General features: G+C 37.7%; 1 protein-coding gene and 1 long non-coding RNA gene across 5 annotated transcripts in view; both read left to right on the top strand.

Annotated features, from left to right (window-relative positions):
• The window catches only part of LOC111467873 (amidase 1), an 18113-nt gene extending 2848 nt beyond the window's left edge, over positions 1–15265 (top strand). Inside the window, exons 1-9 of one of the 4 annotated variants that reach the window (XM_023112957.1) lie at positions 9856–10127; positions 11005–11157; positions 11501–11625; positions 11715–11840; positions 12136–12318; positions 12862–13009; positions 13128–13296; positions 14660–14794; positions 14874–15265. In XM_023112957.1, the coding sequence (XP_022968725.1) occupies positions 10021–10127; positions 11005–11157; positions 11501–11625; positions 11715–11840; positions 12136–12318; positions 12862–13009; positions 13128–13296; positions 14660–14794; positions 14874–15014 (1287 nt within the window). In that variant the 5' untranslated portion in view covers positions 9856–10020 and the 3' untranslated portion in view covers positions 15015–15265. Of the gene's footprint in view, positions 1–862; positions 1046–3803; positions 3958–4066; positions 4239–5296; positions 5432–5513; positions 5798–9855; positions 10128–11004; positions 11158–11500; positions 11626–11714; positions 11841–12135; positions 12319–12861; positions 13010–13127; positions 13297–14659; positions 14795–14873 lie in introns of those variants that run through there. The other 3 variants (XM_023112958.1, XM_023112956.1, XM_023112955.1) reach the window with 3 other exon arrangements.
• LOC111467965 lies at positions 8831–9311 on the top strand. The gene is made up of 3 exons (XR_002714663.1): positions 8831–8885; positions 9017–9027; positions 9258–9311. It is a non-coding gene; the product is annotated as an uncharacterized LOC111467965 (long non-coding RNA).
• Positions 15266–20465: the final 5200 nt, after the last annotated feature.

The following is a 20465-nucleotide window of genomic DNA, read 5'->3' as shown; positions in this document are numbered from 1 at the left end:
AAAAAAAAAAAAAAGAAATAATAATAAATAAAAAAAAAAAAAAAAAGTAAAGGATGGACTCTCTCTCCACCTTCCCCAAATATCTCCCCCTAACACCTCCTACACAACTGCAAAATGATCTGAGAAAAAGAAAAAAAAAAAACAGAAGCCCATGAACGGATAACGACAGCATCATGATCTGTGGTGCGTGCATAGGATAGTTGCATATTTAAAATTCCTAGTCTGTTTTATCTTATTTTGAACTCCAGCATGATGTTTGAAACACGTAAGTCCAGTGTTTTCTAATGTTTTAATGTATTCTGAAATTTTAAATTTTTCTGCTAATAAAGATGAGCATTCTTAGAGTTATATTCTGCATTGGAGATGAGCATGAAATGTTAGTGGCGACTCTAGATAAGTGAAAATTTAGGGTCGTTACAGACTCTATGGTGTACTTTGTTCGAGAGGAGGATTGTTGGGAGAGGACATTGGTTAGTTAAAGAGTTGATTAGGGTTTATAAGTAAGGAATACATCTCCATTGGTATGAGAGCCCTTTTGGAGAAACCAAAAGCAAAACCATGAGAGTTTACGATCAAAGTGGACAATATAATACCATAGTGGAGAGTCGTGGTTTCTAACATCATTTTCATTATAATCATGACATCGTTGTTATGATGATGGCTATGTTTCTCATGATTTTGCATATAGATGATCGATATGATGTTGATTGGTAGCAGAGCCATTGGTTGCTTATAAATAGAATAGAGCCCATAGCTCAACAAATATTATCTATTGGAACATGTTATCTCTTTCCTTCAACATTAACCATGTTCCTGCCATGTTAAAAAGGTACATTTCTTTGACACCATCTTCTCATTTTAGGTTGGTTTGCCATCGATTCTGCCGTATTCAAAAGAGTAGGTCGGCTGCTGCTGCAAGAGCCAGAGGTTGAACATTACAAGCCTACACAGGTGCTGATTGCAGAAGATTGTTTCAAGCTCTCAAGCATTCCTAGTGAGCGATTGACACAAGCTTTTGTTAATTCAGTGAAGAAGTTATTTGGTGGTAAGTCTGACACTCAGTAAGTTTTTATTTATTTATTTATTTATTATTATTATTATTATTAGTACCATGCTTTCATTGAGGATGAATGAAAAAAATACATGGGAATAAGAAGAAATCCTCAAATTCTTCTTTCACTCTTTCTTTCACAAGGTAAAGCGGCGGGATGATAATCTCCTTCCCCTGAACCTCTATTTCCTGACCATATCATGAAACTGTTCCTTATCCACCAGGGTACCAAATCCCACTTTTTTCTATCTTTGATGGGAGAGGTTGCCCTAAAAGACACTGATCTCATTTCATTACCGCTTGTCGGGACACTACCACAAAATGGGTCTTTGTCATTGAGACAATTTCCCCTTTCCTTGGTCCTGCCTATGAGTGGTATGACAATCTCAAGCCCGGGTCCATATCAAGCTGGAAACAGATGCAAAGGGCTTAGGCAAGTACTCGGGTCAACGGATCTGCTTAAGAAAGCAAATCAAACTAAAATGTCTTCAAGCTCCCTTCTGAATGAAACCTCTTTGCTTGCAGGGGCAGGAGTGGAAACGTTTGAGAGAGCGCTTGGCGAAAGAATCGTGTGCAGCACCTATTAGTTCAATCAACATACGTTTCAAAAAGCATTTTGAAGTCATATAACCATTTCAGCCTGACTCCCAATTTTCTCTTAAATCAAGCTATGAAAAAACGGGAGTAATGTGGAATGACTCCATTCCTGTGAGCTATAGAGTTAGTTATCCCTTATCATCCTTGGTATTCCTCCTCTCTATGAGATGTGGGATCGACCCTGCTCTTTCCACATCCTTTTGGATATCGAAGAAAGAGATCATAAAACCAATTTAGCCGAGCTAAGGTGTGGAACCCTCGTTTTTGAGTTTTTGATTTTATAATAAGCTAAAGGGGCTGGGGTTTCTATCCGAACTTTGAAAACAGAAGTCAGAATCTTATTTGAATTTCTCTTCAATTTTGAGGATTGTGTGAAAAAAAAAAAAAAGAATAGTAAGCTTAGAACTACAGATTTCCATAATTTAGCCCGATTTGATGAAATTTGATTGATTAGGTACTGATCGTCTTAATAGGTATCAAATCAAACCCATACAAAATAATAGTTCAGAAAGTGAGGAGCCAAGCTAAAATAAAAAGGGACTCCAATCAAGCTTAATAAGGCCTAAAGTGTAATTATGAAAGTTTTTGAACACCAAGCCCAAAGAGAGACATTAAACCTAACAAGGGGCTAATTCTCCTCCCCAAGAACTCATAAACCCATTAGCATTCTCTATTGTTTCTCTCAAGCCAAAGGCTTCATAAAATTGCACTATAATCGTGCAATGAGTATCAGTTGTTGCACAGGTTGCTGTCTTGAGGAATGGATATTTGATATTGGTTAGTGAATGAATCAGGACTTGATTTTCTTCTCATTGCTCCAGAGAGAACTCATTTGAAATATTTGGACTATAGCCTTTTTGGCACATTCAACAAAAGATCGATTTAGAGCCAAAGGTTTGCTAGCGGCTAAGAAAATACTTCTTTATTGAATTAACAAAACCCTTTGTTAGTTATTTATCTACGAGTTATCTTTGTAGCCAAATATAGTAGGGTTAGATTTATTAAAAAATGAGTGTCTGTGAGTCAATAAGCTTGACTTGTACATGATTTATTCTTTGCACGATTTATTAATAGTAGAGTATTTATAGGTGAAATTATTAATCATGGAGCATTTGAAGGAGAAGTTATTAGTAGTGGAACATTTCTAGAAATATTAGTCATGGAACATTTTTAGAGAAATCACTGGTAGTGGAGCATTTCTAAGAGAGGTTATTAGGTGTGGAGCATTTTTACTAGAAGAATTGTTAGTGCTTCTTCCCTTTAAATAGCCTTCGTTCTATTCACAACAAAAATTTACTCTTCCCTGAGTTATCTTGTTATTTTTTTTTTTGCTTCTTTTTATTTTGGTTATTTGGTTCGATGTGCTTTGATCGAGTGTCAAAACCATCATCTAGTATCAGACCTAGGATGCCGAAACAAATCCCGTCATCGCATAAAGTCATTGGGGGAGATGTGACGACGATACAAAACGGGAAGGAGAGGAGTGTAACGCTCACATACCCGTCACTCACAAAGACTATGTAGCGTGATCGATAAACATGCATGTTAATTTGTTAGCACATGGCGTGTGGGTCGCCATCAAACATGGTGACAATATCGAGGGAGCATAGGGACAGGATGACTCTTGTTGCCATCTACTAAGCAGTCCCAGAGGATGTCCTTCTGTTGGTAGAGAAAGACTCGACAAAGGCAGCATGAGAAACACCACAAACAATGCATATGGGTGTAGAATGGGTCAATGAAACAAAAGTGTAGATTTTGATGGGTGATTTCAAGGCTATCCGCATGAAAGACGGTGAGTCGGTGAACGACTTTACCATGAAGTTGACGATGATCGTCAACGGTATCCACTCGTTAAGAGACAAGGTGGAGGCGATCTCCGTCATCAAGAAGTTCTTCCAAGCTGTCTCCAAGATCATACAGATTGTTGCCTCCATTGAGCAGTCAACCACCTCAAGAAAAAATATTAACATAATTTGGAGTTCATCTGTGCTTCTAGATATAAATTTTCAATTGGGATGGATGATTACTTATTTAAGCTTTCAACTACAGGCCATCTTATAAAATAAATTGGCCTTGGGAATACTTGAATTCATCTCTGCTTTCGAATATAAATTTTCAATTGTTATGTACAATTACTAACTTAAGCCTTCAACTGCAGACCATCTTATAAAACAGATTAGCATCGGGAGTTATGTTGAGGATAAAGTTCCAAGTTTGAAGCATTTCATGATTGAAGAAAACGATGGCTATAAGCATAGCATTCCATCCTTGGCTGCTCTTGTAAGGTCTAAGGTATTGCTTCAGAGGTATTGATCTTTGGATGAACTGCTACTCAAATTCTGTCGAGATAATTGATTGTGATGTGTAATTGTGTTGAATTAAGTAATGATCTTCACCCTCTTTTTATGCTTGTAGGCATGAGTTCAAAATCAATCACGGAGAATGGGTTAGGTCCTATAGTTCTCATTTGGGCCCAGGAAAATCAGAACGAATATCAGAATACATCAGGGTGGCAACGGATGAAAATACTGATCTAAGTCACTCCGTTCAAATTGAACTGCGTGTTGCTCTTGCTGCTCTTCTTGAAGTATTATCTCTCTCTCTCTCTCTCACAATTTACTAAAATTTTAAACTGAAATAATTCCAACTTAAAAATATTTGCATTTTGATTTCTACTGTTAACTTCTGTTGCTTTTTGTGTAGAAAAAACTCCCAATGACAAAACGTGTTCTACGAGACAAATTGAATTGATTTTAATCAGGAATTTTAATGGTAGCTATCTGTAATTTTGTCGGACTTTTTCTTTTTTGGTCAGGAGAGGGAGTTGGGGTAAGCAGAATTTTGGTTTAGTTTGTTCAAGATTGTTAGGAGAGGAGTCCCGTATGTTAATTCAGGGGTCGATCATGGGTTTATAAGTAAGGAATACATCTCCATTGGTATGAGGCCTTTTGGGGAAACCAAAAGCAAAACCACTAGAGCTTATGTACAAAGTGAACAATATCATACCATCGTGGAGGTCGTGATTTCTAATATGGTGTCAGAATCATGCCCTTAACTTAGTCATGTCAATAGAATTCTCAAATTTCGAACAAAGAAGTTGAGAGTTTTGAATGTGTAGTCAAAAGTGACTCGAGTATCGAAGTGAAGGTGTAGTCAAAAGTGACTCAAATGTCTAACAAAGGGTTTTCTTTGTTTGAGGGTTTTCAGAGGATGAGTCGAACCTCAATTAATGGGAGGTTGTTCAAAGGATCCATAGATCTCCGGGGAGGCTCTATGGTGTATTTTGTTCGAGGGGATTATTGTTGAGAATAGAGTCTCGAAGGTGTGGTCAAAAGTGACTCAAATGTCTAACAAAGGGTTTTCTTTGTTTGAGGGTTCCAGAGGAGTCGAAGCTCAATTAATGGGAGGTTATTCAAAGGCTCCATACATCTCCGGGGAGGCTCTTTATGGTGTACTTTGTTTGAGGGGAGGATTGTTGAGATTTGTTGGGGGAGTCCCACGTTAGCTAATTAAGGGAATGATCATGAGTTTATAAGTAATGAATACATCTCCATCGATACGAGGCTTTTTGGAAAAACCAAAGGTAAGTACTACTCAAAGTAAACAATATCATACCATCCTAAGAGAGTTGCCGTTATGTATCAGGATTTTGGAGTTCTTGTAATTCCTACAGTCCCAGGGCCCCCTCCGAAACTAAACACCGACATCTCGGAGCTACACGACTTTCGTGCAAAGGCTTTCAGTTTGCTCTCCATTGCTTCGGTCTCAGGAATCTGCCAGGTTCTCTCTCACTCTTTCTCTCCCTCTCTTGAAAGTTAAAGCAACCATATTGATGTATTTCTTGCCACCAACTAATGTGCAGGCTACCATACCTCTAGGATTGTACAACGGCCTTCCTGTGTCTATATCTTTGCTAGCAAAACATGGTTCAGATGGGTTTTTGCTCAATGTTGTTGACACTCTTTACAGCACTCTAAAACAAGAAGTTGAGGCAAGCTACTAAGAATGAGAACGTCTGCAAGGCCAGGTATCCACTGAATAATTTGAGAGATTTGATTTTTCATCCTTTCATGTATTCTTTGTATGATTATGAATCGAAGTTTTCTTTTTCTAGCGAGTTAGATTGTGGAATGAAATATTTGATCATTACATTGGGCTTTCCCTTTCGGGCTTCCCCGATTCACCGCTAGCATATATTGTCCTCTTTGGGCTTTCTCTTTTGGGCTTCCCCGATCCACCGTTAGTAGATATTGTTCTCTTTAGGCTTTCCTTTTCGGGCTTCTTCGATCCACCGCTAGCAGATATTGTCCTCTTTGGGTTTTCTCTTTTGGGATTCCCCTCAAGGCTTTAAAAGCTATCTGGTAGAGGAAGGTTTTGTTCTCCTCCCAACCAATGTGGGACATCACAATCCACTCCTCTCTAGAGCCCAGCAAGTTCTCCTCCCCAACTAATGTGGGACATCACAATCCACTCCTCTCTGGGGCCCAGCGAGTTCTCCTCCCCAACCAATGTGGGACATCACAATCCACTCCCCTTCAGGGCCCAGCGTCCTTGCTGACACTTGTTCCTTTCTCCAATCGATGTGGGACCACCACCAAATCCACCCCCTTCGGGGCCTAGCATCCTTACTGGTACACTGCCTCATGTCTACCCCCTTTGGGGAACAGCGAGAAGGTTGTCATATCGTCCGATGTCTGGCTCTGATACCATTTGTAATGACCCATATCCACCGCTAGCAAATATTGTCTTCTTTGGGCTTTCCCTTTCGGGCTTCCCCTCAAGGCTTTAAAACGTGTATGCTAGGGAAAGGTTTCCACACCCTTATAAATGGTGTTTTGTTTTCCTCCCCCACCAATCTTGGGGCGTACATTGAACTCGACAACCTGAACCGACTCAAACTGAATTATAGGAAGATTGGGTTATATAGCATTTTGAGTTGAGTTAGTTTTCTAGAATTGAATATAACATTTCGAGTTGATTTTGTGGAACTATAAAATTAAAATTTAACTTGTAATTATGATTTTGAGTTTTTGAGTTAGAAAACACGGATTCGATCTCCAATAAATACACCTCCATGCGAATTTCAAACAATTAATTTCATCCATTATAGAAAAAGATAAACGCATTCAAAGTAAATTCTTACTGATTTTTTACCTTAATTAAAAATGAATTTTCAATTTCTCGAACTCCTTCACAAAATTTGTTTAAAATAATTTTCTGAAGTAGAATGGACAATTTGTAGACGTATTCCAACACCTAAGTACTCGCTACTCGGATTCTTGACTGATTTTAGTGATTCAAAAGTTCAGGCAAGTAGAGAACATCGTTCTAAATGAAGTGCGTGCCCAAAATCAACAAAATGTTCTGAAATGAAAAATTACCAAAAATACCCCTGAAGTTTGAAATATTTATGAAAATGTCACTAATAAAAAATTTTGATATGCTATAGTGAAGTGCATACCAAAAATGGGTTTTCTCTTAAGCAATCCTCACCACAACCAATGGCTAGATATTCAAAATGAAGTTGTGTCAACTCAAACTTCATCATATCCCATGGCTGGAAATTCAAAATGGAGTAAGTGGTGTAAATTGATATAATCATCACAAGTAAGTCCATTATTTATGAGTGGTTCATAATTACATCTGGGTCAAAAGTCTTTTTTACCCTTGTAACTACATCTTTCACCCTAAGTATCATTCATTTACGAGTAGGTTCATAATTACATCTGCATCAATTGATATAATCATTACAAGTAAGTCAATCATTTACGAGGGTCAAAAGTCTTTTTTACCCTTTTAACTACATCTTTCACCTACGGGTAAGTTCATAACTACATCTGTGTCACTTGATATAATCATCACAAGTAAGTCAATCATTTACAAGATGTTCATAATTACAATTGGGTCAAAAGTCTTTTTTACCTTTGTAATTACATCTTTCACTATCATTCATTCTATATAATGAACAATTTTTTTATGATCCAATCATAAATCAAGTCCCTCTCAGACTAGTGAGATGATGGGATCCCATTGTTCAAGTCTTGAAATTAGCACTTAAAGAAACTAATCTACTTACCATACAGGGGAATGAGTGAATGTTCTCGTAAATTATGTTCTTAGTTCTCTATCAAGTTCTCAAAATGGTAGGCATATTGAATCAACTAGAAAAGTTTTCTCACCATGCAAATCAAAGGATAATCCAACACACGAAGGAGTTCATAACTCATTCTAGATTAAATTCGAGTTACATATAAACATTTTGTGAAATATTAATCTTCTTAGTTAACGAATTTATAAATAAAGATTAAATATTTCATGGTTCAGTTTTATACAAATTCATGGTATGTGATACCCTACTCACATGTCTCCACGTGAATGATTTGGATCAAATCATCTATAACAACCAAAGTGAATCACATTAATAGTGTTACCAAGACAAGACACTCAACCTTATCCATATACTATAGACTCTTTAGGTTATTACTTGAACATAATTCTCTTATAATGTCAACGACATACTGTTCAACATTACATTAAATAGCCTTGAATTTTTCATACCATTGATAACATTAAATTGTAAATAAAATAATCAAAATTATTATTAAAAATTAAATAATTAACCATGAAGCTTTAGGACATAAATGCCAACATTATGAGATTTTTTGAACTAGCTCGTGGGCTAGTCTAGGTTTGGTAGCACTAGGGTGAACCATGAGTGCTCAATCTACTAGAATTGTCTTCACCATGTTGATCGTGAAAATGTACTCTAACACCCTATTCTTAACTTTGTTCATCTTTATATAAGCGTAGAGTACTATCTCTTTTTAGGGCATTTCAGTCATTTACACCTATCGTGCATTCATGTTCATAAATCAATTCATTAAAATTTCCTAATCATGCATTCTATAGCTAGTAAACGTTCAAACCATCAACATATGGATAATTGCTCACATCGAACAGTCTGAACACTCACTTATGTGAAGAAGTAACATGTGGGAGAATTCTAACACATAATATGTGATGTCCCACATTGGTTGAGGAGGAGAACAAAACACCTTTTATAAGGGTGTGGAAACTTTCCCATAGCAGACGTGTTTTAAAGCCTTGAGGGGAAGCTCGAAAGAGAAGTCCAAAGAGGACAATATTTGCTAGTGGTGGATCTGGATCGTTACAAATGGTATTTGAGCCAGACACTGGACGATGTGCCAGCCTTCTCGCTGTTTCCCGAAGGGGGGTAGCCAACCTTTTCGCTATTCCCCGAAGGGGGGTAGACACGAGGTAGTGTGCCAGTAAGGATGCTGGCCCCAAAGAGGGGTGGATTTGGTGGTGGTCCCACACCAGCCTTCTCGTTGTTCCCCGAAGGAGGTAGACACGAGGTAGTGTTCCAGTAAAGATGCTGACCCCAAAGAAGGGTCACGAGACAGTGTGCCAGTAAAGATGCTGGCCCCAAAAAAGGGTCACGAGACAGTGTGCCAGTAAGGATGCTGGCCCCAAAGAGGGGTGGATTTGGTAGTGGTCCCACACCAGCCTTCTCGTTGTTCCCCGAAGGAGGTAGACACGAGTCAGTGTGCCAGTAAAGATGCTGACCCCAAAGAAGGGTCACGAGTCAGTGTGCCAGTAAGGATGCTTGGCCCCAAAGAGGGGTGAATTTGGTGGTGGTCCCACACCAGCCTTCTCGTTGTTGCCTGAAGGAGGTAGACACGAGGCGGTGTACCAGTAAAGATGCTGGCCCCAAAGAAGGGTCACGAGTCAGTGTGCCAGTAAGGATGCTTGGCCCCAAAGAGGGGTGAATTTGGTGGTGGTCCCACACCAGCCTTCTCGTTGTTCCCCGAAGGAGGTAGACACGAGGCAGTGTGCCAGTAAAGATGCTGACCCCAAAGAAGGGTCACGAGGCAGTGTGCCAGTAAAGATGCTGGCCCCAAAGAAGGGTCACGAGTTAGTGTGCCAGTAAGGATGCTTGGCCCCAAAGAGGGGTGAATTTGGTGGTGGTCCCACACCAGCCTTCTCGCTATTGCCTGAACGAGGTAGACACGAGGCGGTGTACCAGTAAAGATGCCGGCCGGCCCCAAAGAGGGGTGGATTTGGTGGTGGAGCAAACAATTAATTGATAAATATTTTGAAAATTATAAAAGCTTTATTCAACGAAAATTTTAAATTTGGAAATTAAATAAATAGAATTTTTTTTTATGAGTGGATAAGCCATTACCGATTCCGTTGTATCATTTGCTGATCCTTCATCATCTTCTTCTTCTCTCGCTTCGCTAGTTTAACCTCCGCTCTGCAATTTCCAGCCACTATTAAGGTGGTTGTGGCGGACTCTGATTCCGGTTAGATTCGAAGAAGAAAGGGGGAGAATCTCCGGAGTTGTAATGGCTGTGCAGGATCATGGAGCTTTCATGGAGAAATTCCTCCTGCAACCGAGCTCCCCGTCCGATCAACTTCCCTTGGCTGGCCTCACTTTTGCTGTTAAAGATATGTGAGAATTTTTTTTTTGATTATTTTCTACTTTTTATTTGGCTTGATAACAGGTTATGAGTTCTGTAATCTCTCTAAAGTATGATGGATAGTATGAAACGCTTTCAGTTTCAATGCTTGGTGGAATTGATGATTCCATCCGATATTATTTATTCGACCAACATATATTCATGAAATGAATTGATCGTTCTTTGGGGAAAATTCCGTTTGTACTAGTGAGTTGATTTATTAATTAGTAGTGAGATCAGTTACGAAGTTGTCAATGAATCAATCAATGCATTAAAAACAAGAAGAGATTTAACCAAAAAAATATTAAAAGTAACTCATCTTATATCTTAGGAGTTCAACTCTAAGGTTCGAACATACAACCTCCTAGAGAAAGTAGAGATGTTTTAATTGTTAAAGTTATAGAGAGTATCGATTTTACCACTTCACTAATTTTAGGGTTGAATTTGATGAAATTAATACTTCAAAGGCTAAATTTGACTCGCCCATTTAAATACAGAGGTAAAATAATTTTCAGTTGTGAAGTTCTATTTGAATTCTTCTTTTAGTGTAGAAAGAGTATTACGAGTAGTAAAATGAAGATTAAATTGTTATATAACATAAGATTATCGTAACGTTTGTCGCTAATTTACCAACATATACCCAAATCTTATTGCCAATATATTTGTAGATATTGATATCTCCATTCTTACAAGCCATCAACAGTTGGTTTTCTATTTTAACTGGTCATTAGTGTGTGTAAGATGAAGCTTAGTTCAATAAAATAATTCTTTGTTGTTTTAATGCATGGTCCTTTATATAAAAGTGTTAGTTTTTTTTCATGAAACCGAAGCATTGATGACAAACTTCTCATTGGACTTTGAACCAAACAGATTTGATGTGGATGGATATGTAACTGGTTTTGGAAATCCTGAATGGCTAAGGACACATCCACCTGCTAATCAGACAGCCCCTGCCGTGTCGTCGATCCTAAAAGGAGGAGCCACCTGCATTGGCAAGACTATCATGGATGAAATGGCCTACAGGTCCCAAGAAAATCTAGCTTTTACTCTTTCTTTTCCTTTTAGCTTTCGTTTCTTACAATTGATAACAAACAAACAAGGCTTAAGCTTTGGAAATTGGGAAACAGCAGAAAAATTACCACTTTGCACTGCACACCATTCTGTACTTGTCTTAAAACTATGCCTACTCCATTCTTATCATTCTATTGCAAGCAGATAACTCTGCATTGTCATTGGTCAACATGTGAACTGAACCAATTATCTTTCGACAGGTTTATAATTTCGAGTTGAAATCTTTCACCAAATGATTGTTTGTGACGATGTAGGCTTTTGAATATTTTCATTAGTGATAATCATATTTTTGCAGTATAAATGGGGAAAACATTCACTATGGCACCCCCCAAAACCCACATGCATCAGATCGGATACCTGGAGGATCTTCCAGTGGCTCTGCCGTTGCTGTAGGTGCAAAGCTTGTGGATTTCTCCTTAGGCAAGTTCTTAGTTCTTTGACCTTGAATCAATTGTGGTTTAAAGAATTCTCCCTGGAATATGTTGTAAAGGTTATATTTAGTTCTGTAGGAACTGATACTGGAGGTAGTGTAAGAGTGCCTGCATCCTATTGTGGAATCTTTGGATTTCGGCCTTCACATGGCGCAGTCTCTACCTCTGGAGTAATTCCCATGGCACAGAGCTTTGATACAGTAGGTAATGAGTAGTATCTCATTGTTACTTTGTCTTCATCTTCTTTTGTAATAACGACACTGTTGCGATGGTTTTGTTACTTGTGACTTTGCTTTCAAGAGTGGTACAGTACTTATTGATATCATAGGCATTGGTTGCTTATAGATAGAATAGAGCCCATATCTCAACGAAATGCTATCTTTCCGAACATGTTTTACTTCCTACAAGGCTTCGACATCAATTTTGAACTCATGATGTAACGCTATATATCCTGCCATATTAACAAAGTGTATCCTTTGACACCAACTTCTCATTTTAGGATGGTTTGCCAGGGACCCTATTGTATTAAAAAGAGTAGGCCAGCTCCTGCTTCAACAGCCAGAATTTGAACATCACAAGCCTACGCAGGTGCTTATTGCAGAAGATTGTATGAAGCTCTCATGTATTCCTAGTGAACGATTGACGCAAGTTTTTGTGAATGCAGTAACAAAATTATTTGGTGGTGAGTCGACACTCGGTATTAGTTGTCTTCACAGTTTGTGGTCTTGATGAATGTATATTTGATAATAGTTCGTGAATGAATCTGAATTTGATTTCTTGCATTTAGGTTTCATACTTTTGAGTCTTAACAAAATGTGAGGTGAAAATTTGAATTTTCGACCTTTTAGTTGAAGGTATATATATGTTTTAACAAGTTGAGCTATGATTTAATTGTCATTCATTTAGACGGCAAGAGAGAATTTAGTTGAAGGTATATATATGTTTTAACAAGTTGAGCTATGATTTGATTGTCATTCATTTAGACGGCAAGAGAGAATTTATTAGAGGGTCTAACTTCATACTTTGAGATGTCTGCCATTGCAAACTGTAGCCTTTTTTTTGTCACATTCAACAAAAGGTCAGATTCGGAGCCAAAGCCATGCAAATGGTATATAGGATCATAAATAGTAATAATGAAGAAAAATGATAAACATAAAATTTGAGTTCACTTAATACAATATTTCAACCGAGTTGGATGCTGTCTTATATGAGTCTTCAATTGCAGGCCATCTTATAAAACAAGTTAGCCTTGGGAATTATGTTGAGGACAAAGTTCCAAGTTTGAAGCATTTCATGATTGAAGGAAATGCAGGCCATGAACATAGCATACCATCCTTGGCAGCCCTTGCAAGATCGATGCAATTGCTTCAGAGGTTCTGATCTGTCCATGAATCGTAACTCTAATTCTATCGAGCTAATTGATTATGATATATTTTTGTGCTGAATAAACGACTGACCTTCATCTCCTCACGTTTTACTTCTCCTTTGTAGGTATGAGTTCAAAATCAATCACGAAGAATGGGTTAGGACTTGCAATCCTCATTTGGGTCCAGGAATATCAGAACGAGTATTAGAAGCCATGAGGACGACAGATGAGAATATTGATCTGTGTCGTTCCATTAAAGTCAAGCTGCGGGAAGCTCTTGCTTCTCTTCTTGAAGTACTCTCTCTCTCTCTCTCTCTCACGCGCGCACACACACACACGCCCAGATTACAAGTTTCAAAGCAACTTAAAATGTATGCATTTTCCTTTTAGTTGACCGGTATAAATAGTGGGAGTTAGGATAGAATTTTGGAAATTAGTTTTGAGGGAGAGCTCCTCAAAAGGCTAAAACCTGTGTAACTCAAGTAGCGTGGTCAACTTGGGCATAACTCAAGTAGTTAGTCATTTATACCTTCTCCTCTGATTTATAAATTCAAATCTCCTCTCCTTTATCTGGAATAGAATATATTTATATATAGCCATCAGTGAGACAAGGAATCGAATCGGGACATGAAAGTTTTTTCTCATCCAGCTGCTTTACTTACCTTATTCAATTTAGTAAAGGAGTGAAAGAGAATTCTGTTGAACACAACTCTCTATGCGAAACACTCGCACTCTTTATTAAAACCAATCGAGAAAGGATTTACAAAACACTCTGTAGAAACTACTTTGTATTGCTTGGGATTTTTTGGGATGATGAAGTAGGATGGAAGGGTATTTATACTAGAGGGTTGTCAATCTATTCCTAAGATTTCTCCACCTTTTCCCTAAAATACCTAAATCATTTTCCTAAATTTATTCCTAAAATCCCTAAATCATTTTCCTAAATTTATTTCTAAAGTCCTAAATCATAAATATAATTATTCATACATTAATAATAATAATGGTTGAGCTTAACTCTATTTGGGCTAGTGATGACATTTTAACAAATTCTTTTTGAGTCTTTCCTTTTAGTTGAATTAATTTTTCGTTTCGTCTTTCGTTCCTCTTTTTTCTTATTCTTTGATAACGGTAAAGGAGAATGGATCTTGTCTTGCTTTCTTCTTTCTCTTTTTCAATGAAGTAAATTCCTTTCTAGTTTCTGCCTTCATTTGTTCGGCAACAGATTTGTCTAAAAGCTCCTTCTTTCGTTCTAGTTCCCGATTTGCTTCTGCTAGTGAGACAAGGGTGGTATCTTGGTAATTGACCTCCTGCCCCAATTGGTTCCTTAATGCCTCAAAAAAAGAGTTTTAATTGAATCTAAAGAGACTACCTTTGACCATTGAACGTGGTCGACCATTAGGCTTGGATCATTAGGCTTGGATTAACTCTCTCTATATATAGTTTACTTGGACGACTACAAAGTGGCATCTAGCTATCATATCAAATTATGGGGCGAAATTTGTTTTAGAGTTATAGCGGTACATTGGAGTTTGTTTAATGAAGAGCTTTTTCGGTTATTTTTATCTTACGATACACGATTTACTCTAGAAAAAAAGCAGTTCGTGAATCATAATTTTAAACTAATGTTGAGCTATTATTTTGGATCATTTCATTTCAGGATTTTGGGGTCCTTGTAATTCCTACAGTCCCAGGCCCCCCTCCAGAACTAAACACAGACGTCTCAAAGCTACACGACTTTCGTGCGAAAGCTTTCAGCTTGCTTTCCATTGCTGGAGTTTCTGGATTGTGTCAGGTTCGCTCTCTCTCTCTCTCTCTCCCAAAAGTTGTAGCAACCATTTTGATGTTCCTTTTCCTGACTAAGTAATCTGCAGGTTAGCATACCTCTAGGCTTGTACAATGGCCTTCCGGTTTCATTATCTTTGCTAGCAAAACATGGTTCAGATGGATTTTTGCTCAATGTTGTTGATAGTCTTTACAACACTCTAAAACAAGAAGTTGAGGTAAGCTTCTAAGAAATCTAAAAGAAACTACCTTGATGCTTGAAAATTGCTGTCCTATTTTCAGATTGGAAGAATGAAAGCATGTGCAAGCCAGGTATTATCCTGTTAAGCATATTGATTAGTTTTTCTTTTCTAGTGATGAATTAATTTTAAGTTTATTGAATGATGAGATATTTGATATTCCATCAGCCTCTTGTATTGTTCTCTGTATAGCTGTTGATAATGAATCTTTAGAACAATGCTCCATTTTTCTTCCACACTTATTTCTGGATTTTTGAATCACTCGAGGAGATGTTTATTGATGATTTTTTTTTTTAAATGTTGGTCAAAATATTAACTGAATTGATTAAAATATTATGAAAATCATAGATATTATTTGTGTAGGCATAAATAATTTGCAAAAAGTATAAAAAGATCGTCGATGTGTGTATTTCTACGGTGTTCTTTTCATTTTGTATTAAAAACATATCATAAAACCCTAACCAAGCTGTTTGTTGACCTTGCAGCTCGTCTCTTTCGAATATCCGTTTCCAATTTCCAATTAACAAAGGGGAGATTTATAGGACATACACGAACACATACTTCACAAACAATGCATTTATCAAATTCAAAATGGATTCGACCGTGGAAATAACGAATCTCCATGGTGGTATGATATTGTCCACTTTGAGCATGAACTCTCATGCCTTTACTTTGGGCTTTCCCAAAAGGTCTCATTCCAATGAAGATAGTATTCATCCTCCTTTTTAGGCTTTTCCAATAGGACTCATTCCAATAAAGATGGGATTTCTCATTTATAAATTCATGATTATTCCTTAAATTAGCCAATGTGGGACTCACTCCTAATAATTCTCAACATGCTTCGACGCGATTTTTTTTTTTTTTTTGTAAGGGTTCAATTAAAATATATACTCATCTTAACTATCAACTCAGTTAAAAACATGATTAAGAAAGCAATTTGGATACTTAAACTTTTGTGAAAGTAACATTATGTAATAGTTTAATTGAAAATTTTATTTAAAATCAAGATGCAATTTTTATTATGTAACCACTAAAGTAAGGTTGATTCAGAGATTTTAATCGTATAAACATGTTGATATGGATGGAAATTTTAAAAAAATTATGAAAATCATGTTGTCTCAGGCAACAATTTTCTGCGCAAAATTATTTTTATGCATATACTAGTGTTTAGTAGCTTACTAACCTACTTTCATGAGAGTATACATTCGCAATCACCTCCTTTCATTAGACTATACATTCGCAATCATAGTACGAACATTTTTTAATCTAAACATGATATGAACCATTTAGACATCATATATAATTCATATCCATGCACAGTAAATTATAATATAGCAACATCATCATGGGACCTATCTTCTTGTAAAAACATTATGGTCTTGAGCTTTTCTTTCTAGTTCGAGTAAGGTTGAATGTGCAGTACTTCTTTACACACGGTTCATGCATGCGTACATAAACCCATTAGAAGAGCTCGTATACGTATCCCCTTAGGCCCAACTGGTTGGGCTAGCACATGTTCACATTGTTGAACACCATAGAGAGAAAGGAGCCCGCATAATATCATGACAAAAATAAATATCATGAGGTAAGCATTTGCACTAATCATAAATAGAAGTATCCCGGTACATGTGACAGACAAATTGTATAAAGTCCCATAATATCAAAATATAGTATATACTTATAATGCAAGTCATACCTCCATTATTTTCTTGACATAGTGTTTCTACGAGACATACACATATAATACTTGTTGTATCTTTCATGATTAACATAAATGACTTTCTAAAATCTCATAGGCATTGAGCGAACATATTAATATAGTTTAAATGGTGTGACATATGGAGGTTCATGCATAAACAACATCGATAACATAACATAGTTCCATTACATAACATAATCATATTGTAGTATAATTGATAACATAACGTAGTAACACAACATAACATATACCACAACATAAACATAACATAATATACGTCAAAAATTCATAAAACACGAGACATGCAGGGTCATGGGGCACACGTCATTCATATAGCAAACAAGTCATCCAACCAGGCCATTCATAAAACTCAGTAAGTCAAGGGACCTTATTTTTATATTGAGTCGAACTCCACATGTGAGATAACCTTCCTTTTTCTTCTTCTATTTTAATGTGACATGAATTGCCACTCGAGTTTAACTTGTGGTGATTTGAACAACATTTTTGTAATATCTTTCTTGCAATTCACACCCCATAATTGAAATTTCTAGATTCATATCATCACTTTGATGTCTTAGAACAGAAAGAGCAAAGTCTTGAGGAGCAAAGCCTTGTAAATGAAAGAGTGGAGGAACCTGAGTCAATCGCCAAGAATAGACCATGAAGGGTAATTCGAAAACCTGCAAGGTTTGATGATACGATAGCATATGCTTTCTCTTTGATTGATGGAGTTCCTAACAGTTACAAAGATGCTATTCAGAGCCCGGATAGCTTACACTGGCAAGAGGCTGTGAATCAGGAGATAGCATCATTGGAGATAAATCAAACTTGGGATTTGGTACAACTTCCAAAAGGTAAGAAGGAAATTGGTTGTAAATGGGTTTTTGCAAAAAAGGAAGACCCTTTTGGTATATGTTATAAGGCTCGACTTGTGGCTAAAGGCTACGCACAAAAAGAAGGTATTGATTACAATGAAATTTTCTCACCTGTGGTAAAACATTCTTCGATTCGAATTTTGTTGGCTTTGGTTGCTCAATTTAATCTTGAGCTTGCACAACTCGATGTAAAAACTACCTTTTTGCATGGAGATTTGGAAGAAGAAATATATATGGCGCAACCAGTTGGTTTCCGAGTAGTTGGACAGCAACATTTAGTATGCAGATTGAAGAAATCTTTGTATGGGCTGAAGCAATCCCCTCGCCAATGGTATAAAAGGTTTGATCATTTCATGGTAGAGCATATGTATACTCATAGTCAATTTGACCATTGTGTGTATTATCGATGTCTCGATGATGGATCGTTTATTTACTTGCTCTTACATGTTGATGATATGTTAATTGCTTCAAAGAGACAGGTGGAGATTGATAATCTCAAAGATGAGCTTTCTAAAACATTTGAAATGAAAGACTTAGGCAATGCAAAGAAAATACTTGGAATGGAGATAGAGCGAGATCGAAAAAAAGGTACATGGTTGACTCAGTCTCAATATCTACGCAAGGTATTGTCAAGATTTAGTTTGAATGATTCAACCAAACCCGTTAGTACTCCACTTGCTCCTCATTTCAAGCTTAGTGCTTCCATGTGTCCAAGTTCTGACGATGACAAAAGGTATATAGAGAACATTCCTTATACAAATGATGTTGGTGCGTTGATGTATGCTATGGTGTGTACTCGACCTGATCTTTCACACGCAGCAAGCATGGTGAGTCGTTATATTCATAATCCTGGTAAAGAGCATTGGCAGGCTGTAAAATGGATTCTTAGGTACATTCTTGGCACTATTGATGTTGGTATTAAGTTTCAAAAACAAGAAATGTTTAATCTTGACAACCGTGTAGCTGGTTTTGTGGATTATGATTATGTTGGTTATTTGGATAAGCGACGATCTACTACGGGATATTTATTTACTATGGCTGGTGGACCTGTTTGTTGGCGTTCAACATTGCAGCCTACTGTTGCATTGTCTACCACTGAAGCAGAGTATATGGCAGTAACGGAAGCTTTTAAAGAAGCTATTTGGATGCATGGTTTGATCAATGACTTGGGAATTTTGCAGGGACATATAGATGCATTTTGTGATAGCCAGAGCGCTATTTGCTTGTCAAAAAATCAAGTCCATCATGCTCGTACAAAACACATTGATGTCCGTTTTCACTTTATTCGAGAAATTATTAGCAAAGGGGATATTCGTTTTCTAAAAATTGGAACTGCTGATAACCCTGTTGATATGTTGACAAAGGTGATCGCTCGTGAAAAGTTCTGCCATTGTTTGGATCTCATCAACGTCGGAAGGAAGGAGTAGTGTGTTGACGTGGTAACAACCAAATTCGCTATCAACTTGGAGATCTTATGACAAGGTGGAGATTGTTAAACACTGTCATAAGCCCTATTCTCTAGGACCAAGACCTATTCTCAAGGTTTTGCTAATATTTTTAGGCTAGTTAGTTTATCTTTAGGTTTAGTAGAAGGCTATATAATGCCATTCCTTTTGCTGTTGAAAAATCAAGTTTTTGAGTGCAATATTGTATGTCTTGAGTGAATTTGGTATTGTGAGTACATTTGTTCCGCTTTCGGCTCACAACACACAGTTTGTATAACTAACCAAATAATTGAAACGATTGGTCCTTATTTTATGATCCAATTATGAATTTGGTTATTCAATTTTAAGAGTTTTATTTCATCCAAGGATTCATGAAGCATTTGTTTTAGACTCAATGAGTCCTCAATGAGTCCTTCAATGTGAGATCCCACATTGGTTGAGGAGAAGAACGAAACACTTAAGGGTGTGAAAACTTCTCCCTAGCGGACACGTTTTAAAAACCTTGAGGGGAAGCTCGAAAGGGAAAGCCCAAAGAGGATAATATCTGCTAGCGGTGGGTCTGGGCCATTACAAATGGTATCAGAGCAAGTTCCCGGCAATGTGCCAGCGAAGAGGCTATTCCCCGAATAGGGTAGACACGAGGCGGTGTACGAGTAAGGATGCTGGGGCCTGAAGGGAGGTGGATTTGGTGAGGGTTCCACATCGATTGGAGAAAAGAATGAGTGCCAGCGAGGACGCTAGGCCCTGAAGAGGGTGGATTCTGAGATCCCACATCAATTGGAGAGAAGAATGAAAAAAAAATGTCGAGGAAAATCCTGAAAGAAAAAGCCCAAAGAGGATAATATCTGCTAGCGGTGGATTTTGGCCGTTACAAATGGTATCAGAGCCAGCAATGTGCTAGTGAGGAGACTGTTCCCCGAAGGGGGTGTACATGAGGCGGTGTGCCAGTAAGGACGCTGGGTCCCGAAGGGAGGTGGATTTATTGTGGGGGTCCCACATCGATTGGAGAAAAAAACAAGTGCCAGCGAGGACGCTGGGCCCTAAAGGTGGGTAGATTGTGAGATTCCACATCGGTTGAGGAGGAGAAAGAAAAAAAAAACGTTGAGGGAGATCCCGAAAGAGAAAGCCCAAAGAGGACAATATCTACTAGTGGTGGATTTGAGCCATTACAAATGGTATAAGAGCCAGACACCAAACAATGTGTTAGTGAGGAGGTTAATCCCTAAAGGGGACTGAGCACGAGACAGTGTGCTAGCAAGAACGCTAGGTCTTAAAGAGAGGTGGATTGCGGGAGAGGTCCCGTATTAAAAACCCTGAGGGAAAGCTCGAAACGGAAAGCCTAAAGAGGACAATATCGGCTAGCTGGGCTTGAGTCATTATCATGCAACTCAATCCTAATCTCTCTTACCATCTTTGACTTTGT

This window comes from Cucurbita maxima, unplaced genomic scaffold (assembly GCF_002738345.1).
Source record: "Cucurbita maxima cultivar Rimu unplaced genomic scaffold, Cmax_1.0 Cma_Scf00035, whole genome shotgun sequence".
Classification (NCBI taxonomy): Eukaryota; Viridiplantae; Streptophyta; class Magnoliopsida; order Cucurbitales; family Cucurbitaceae; genus Cucurbita; species Cucurbita maxima.
Note: the sequence above shows the minus strand (reverse complement) of the source record. Positions and strands in the feature narration are given on the sequence as shown.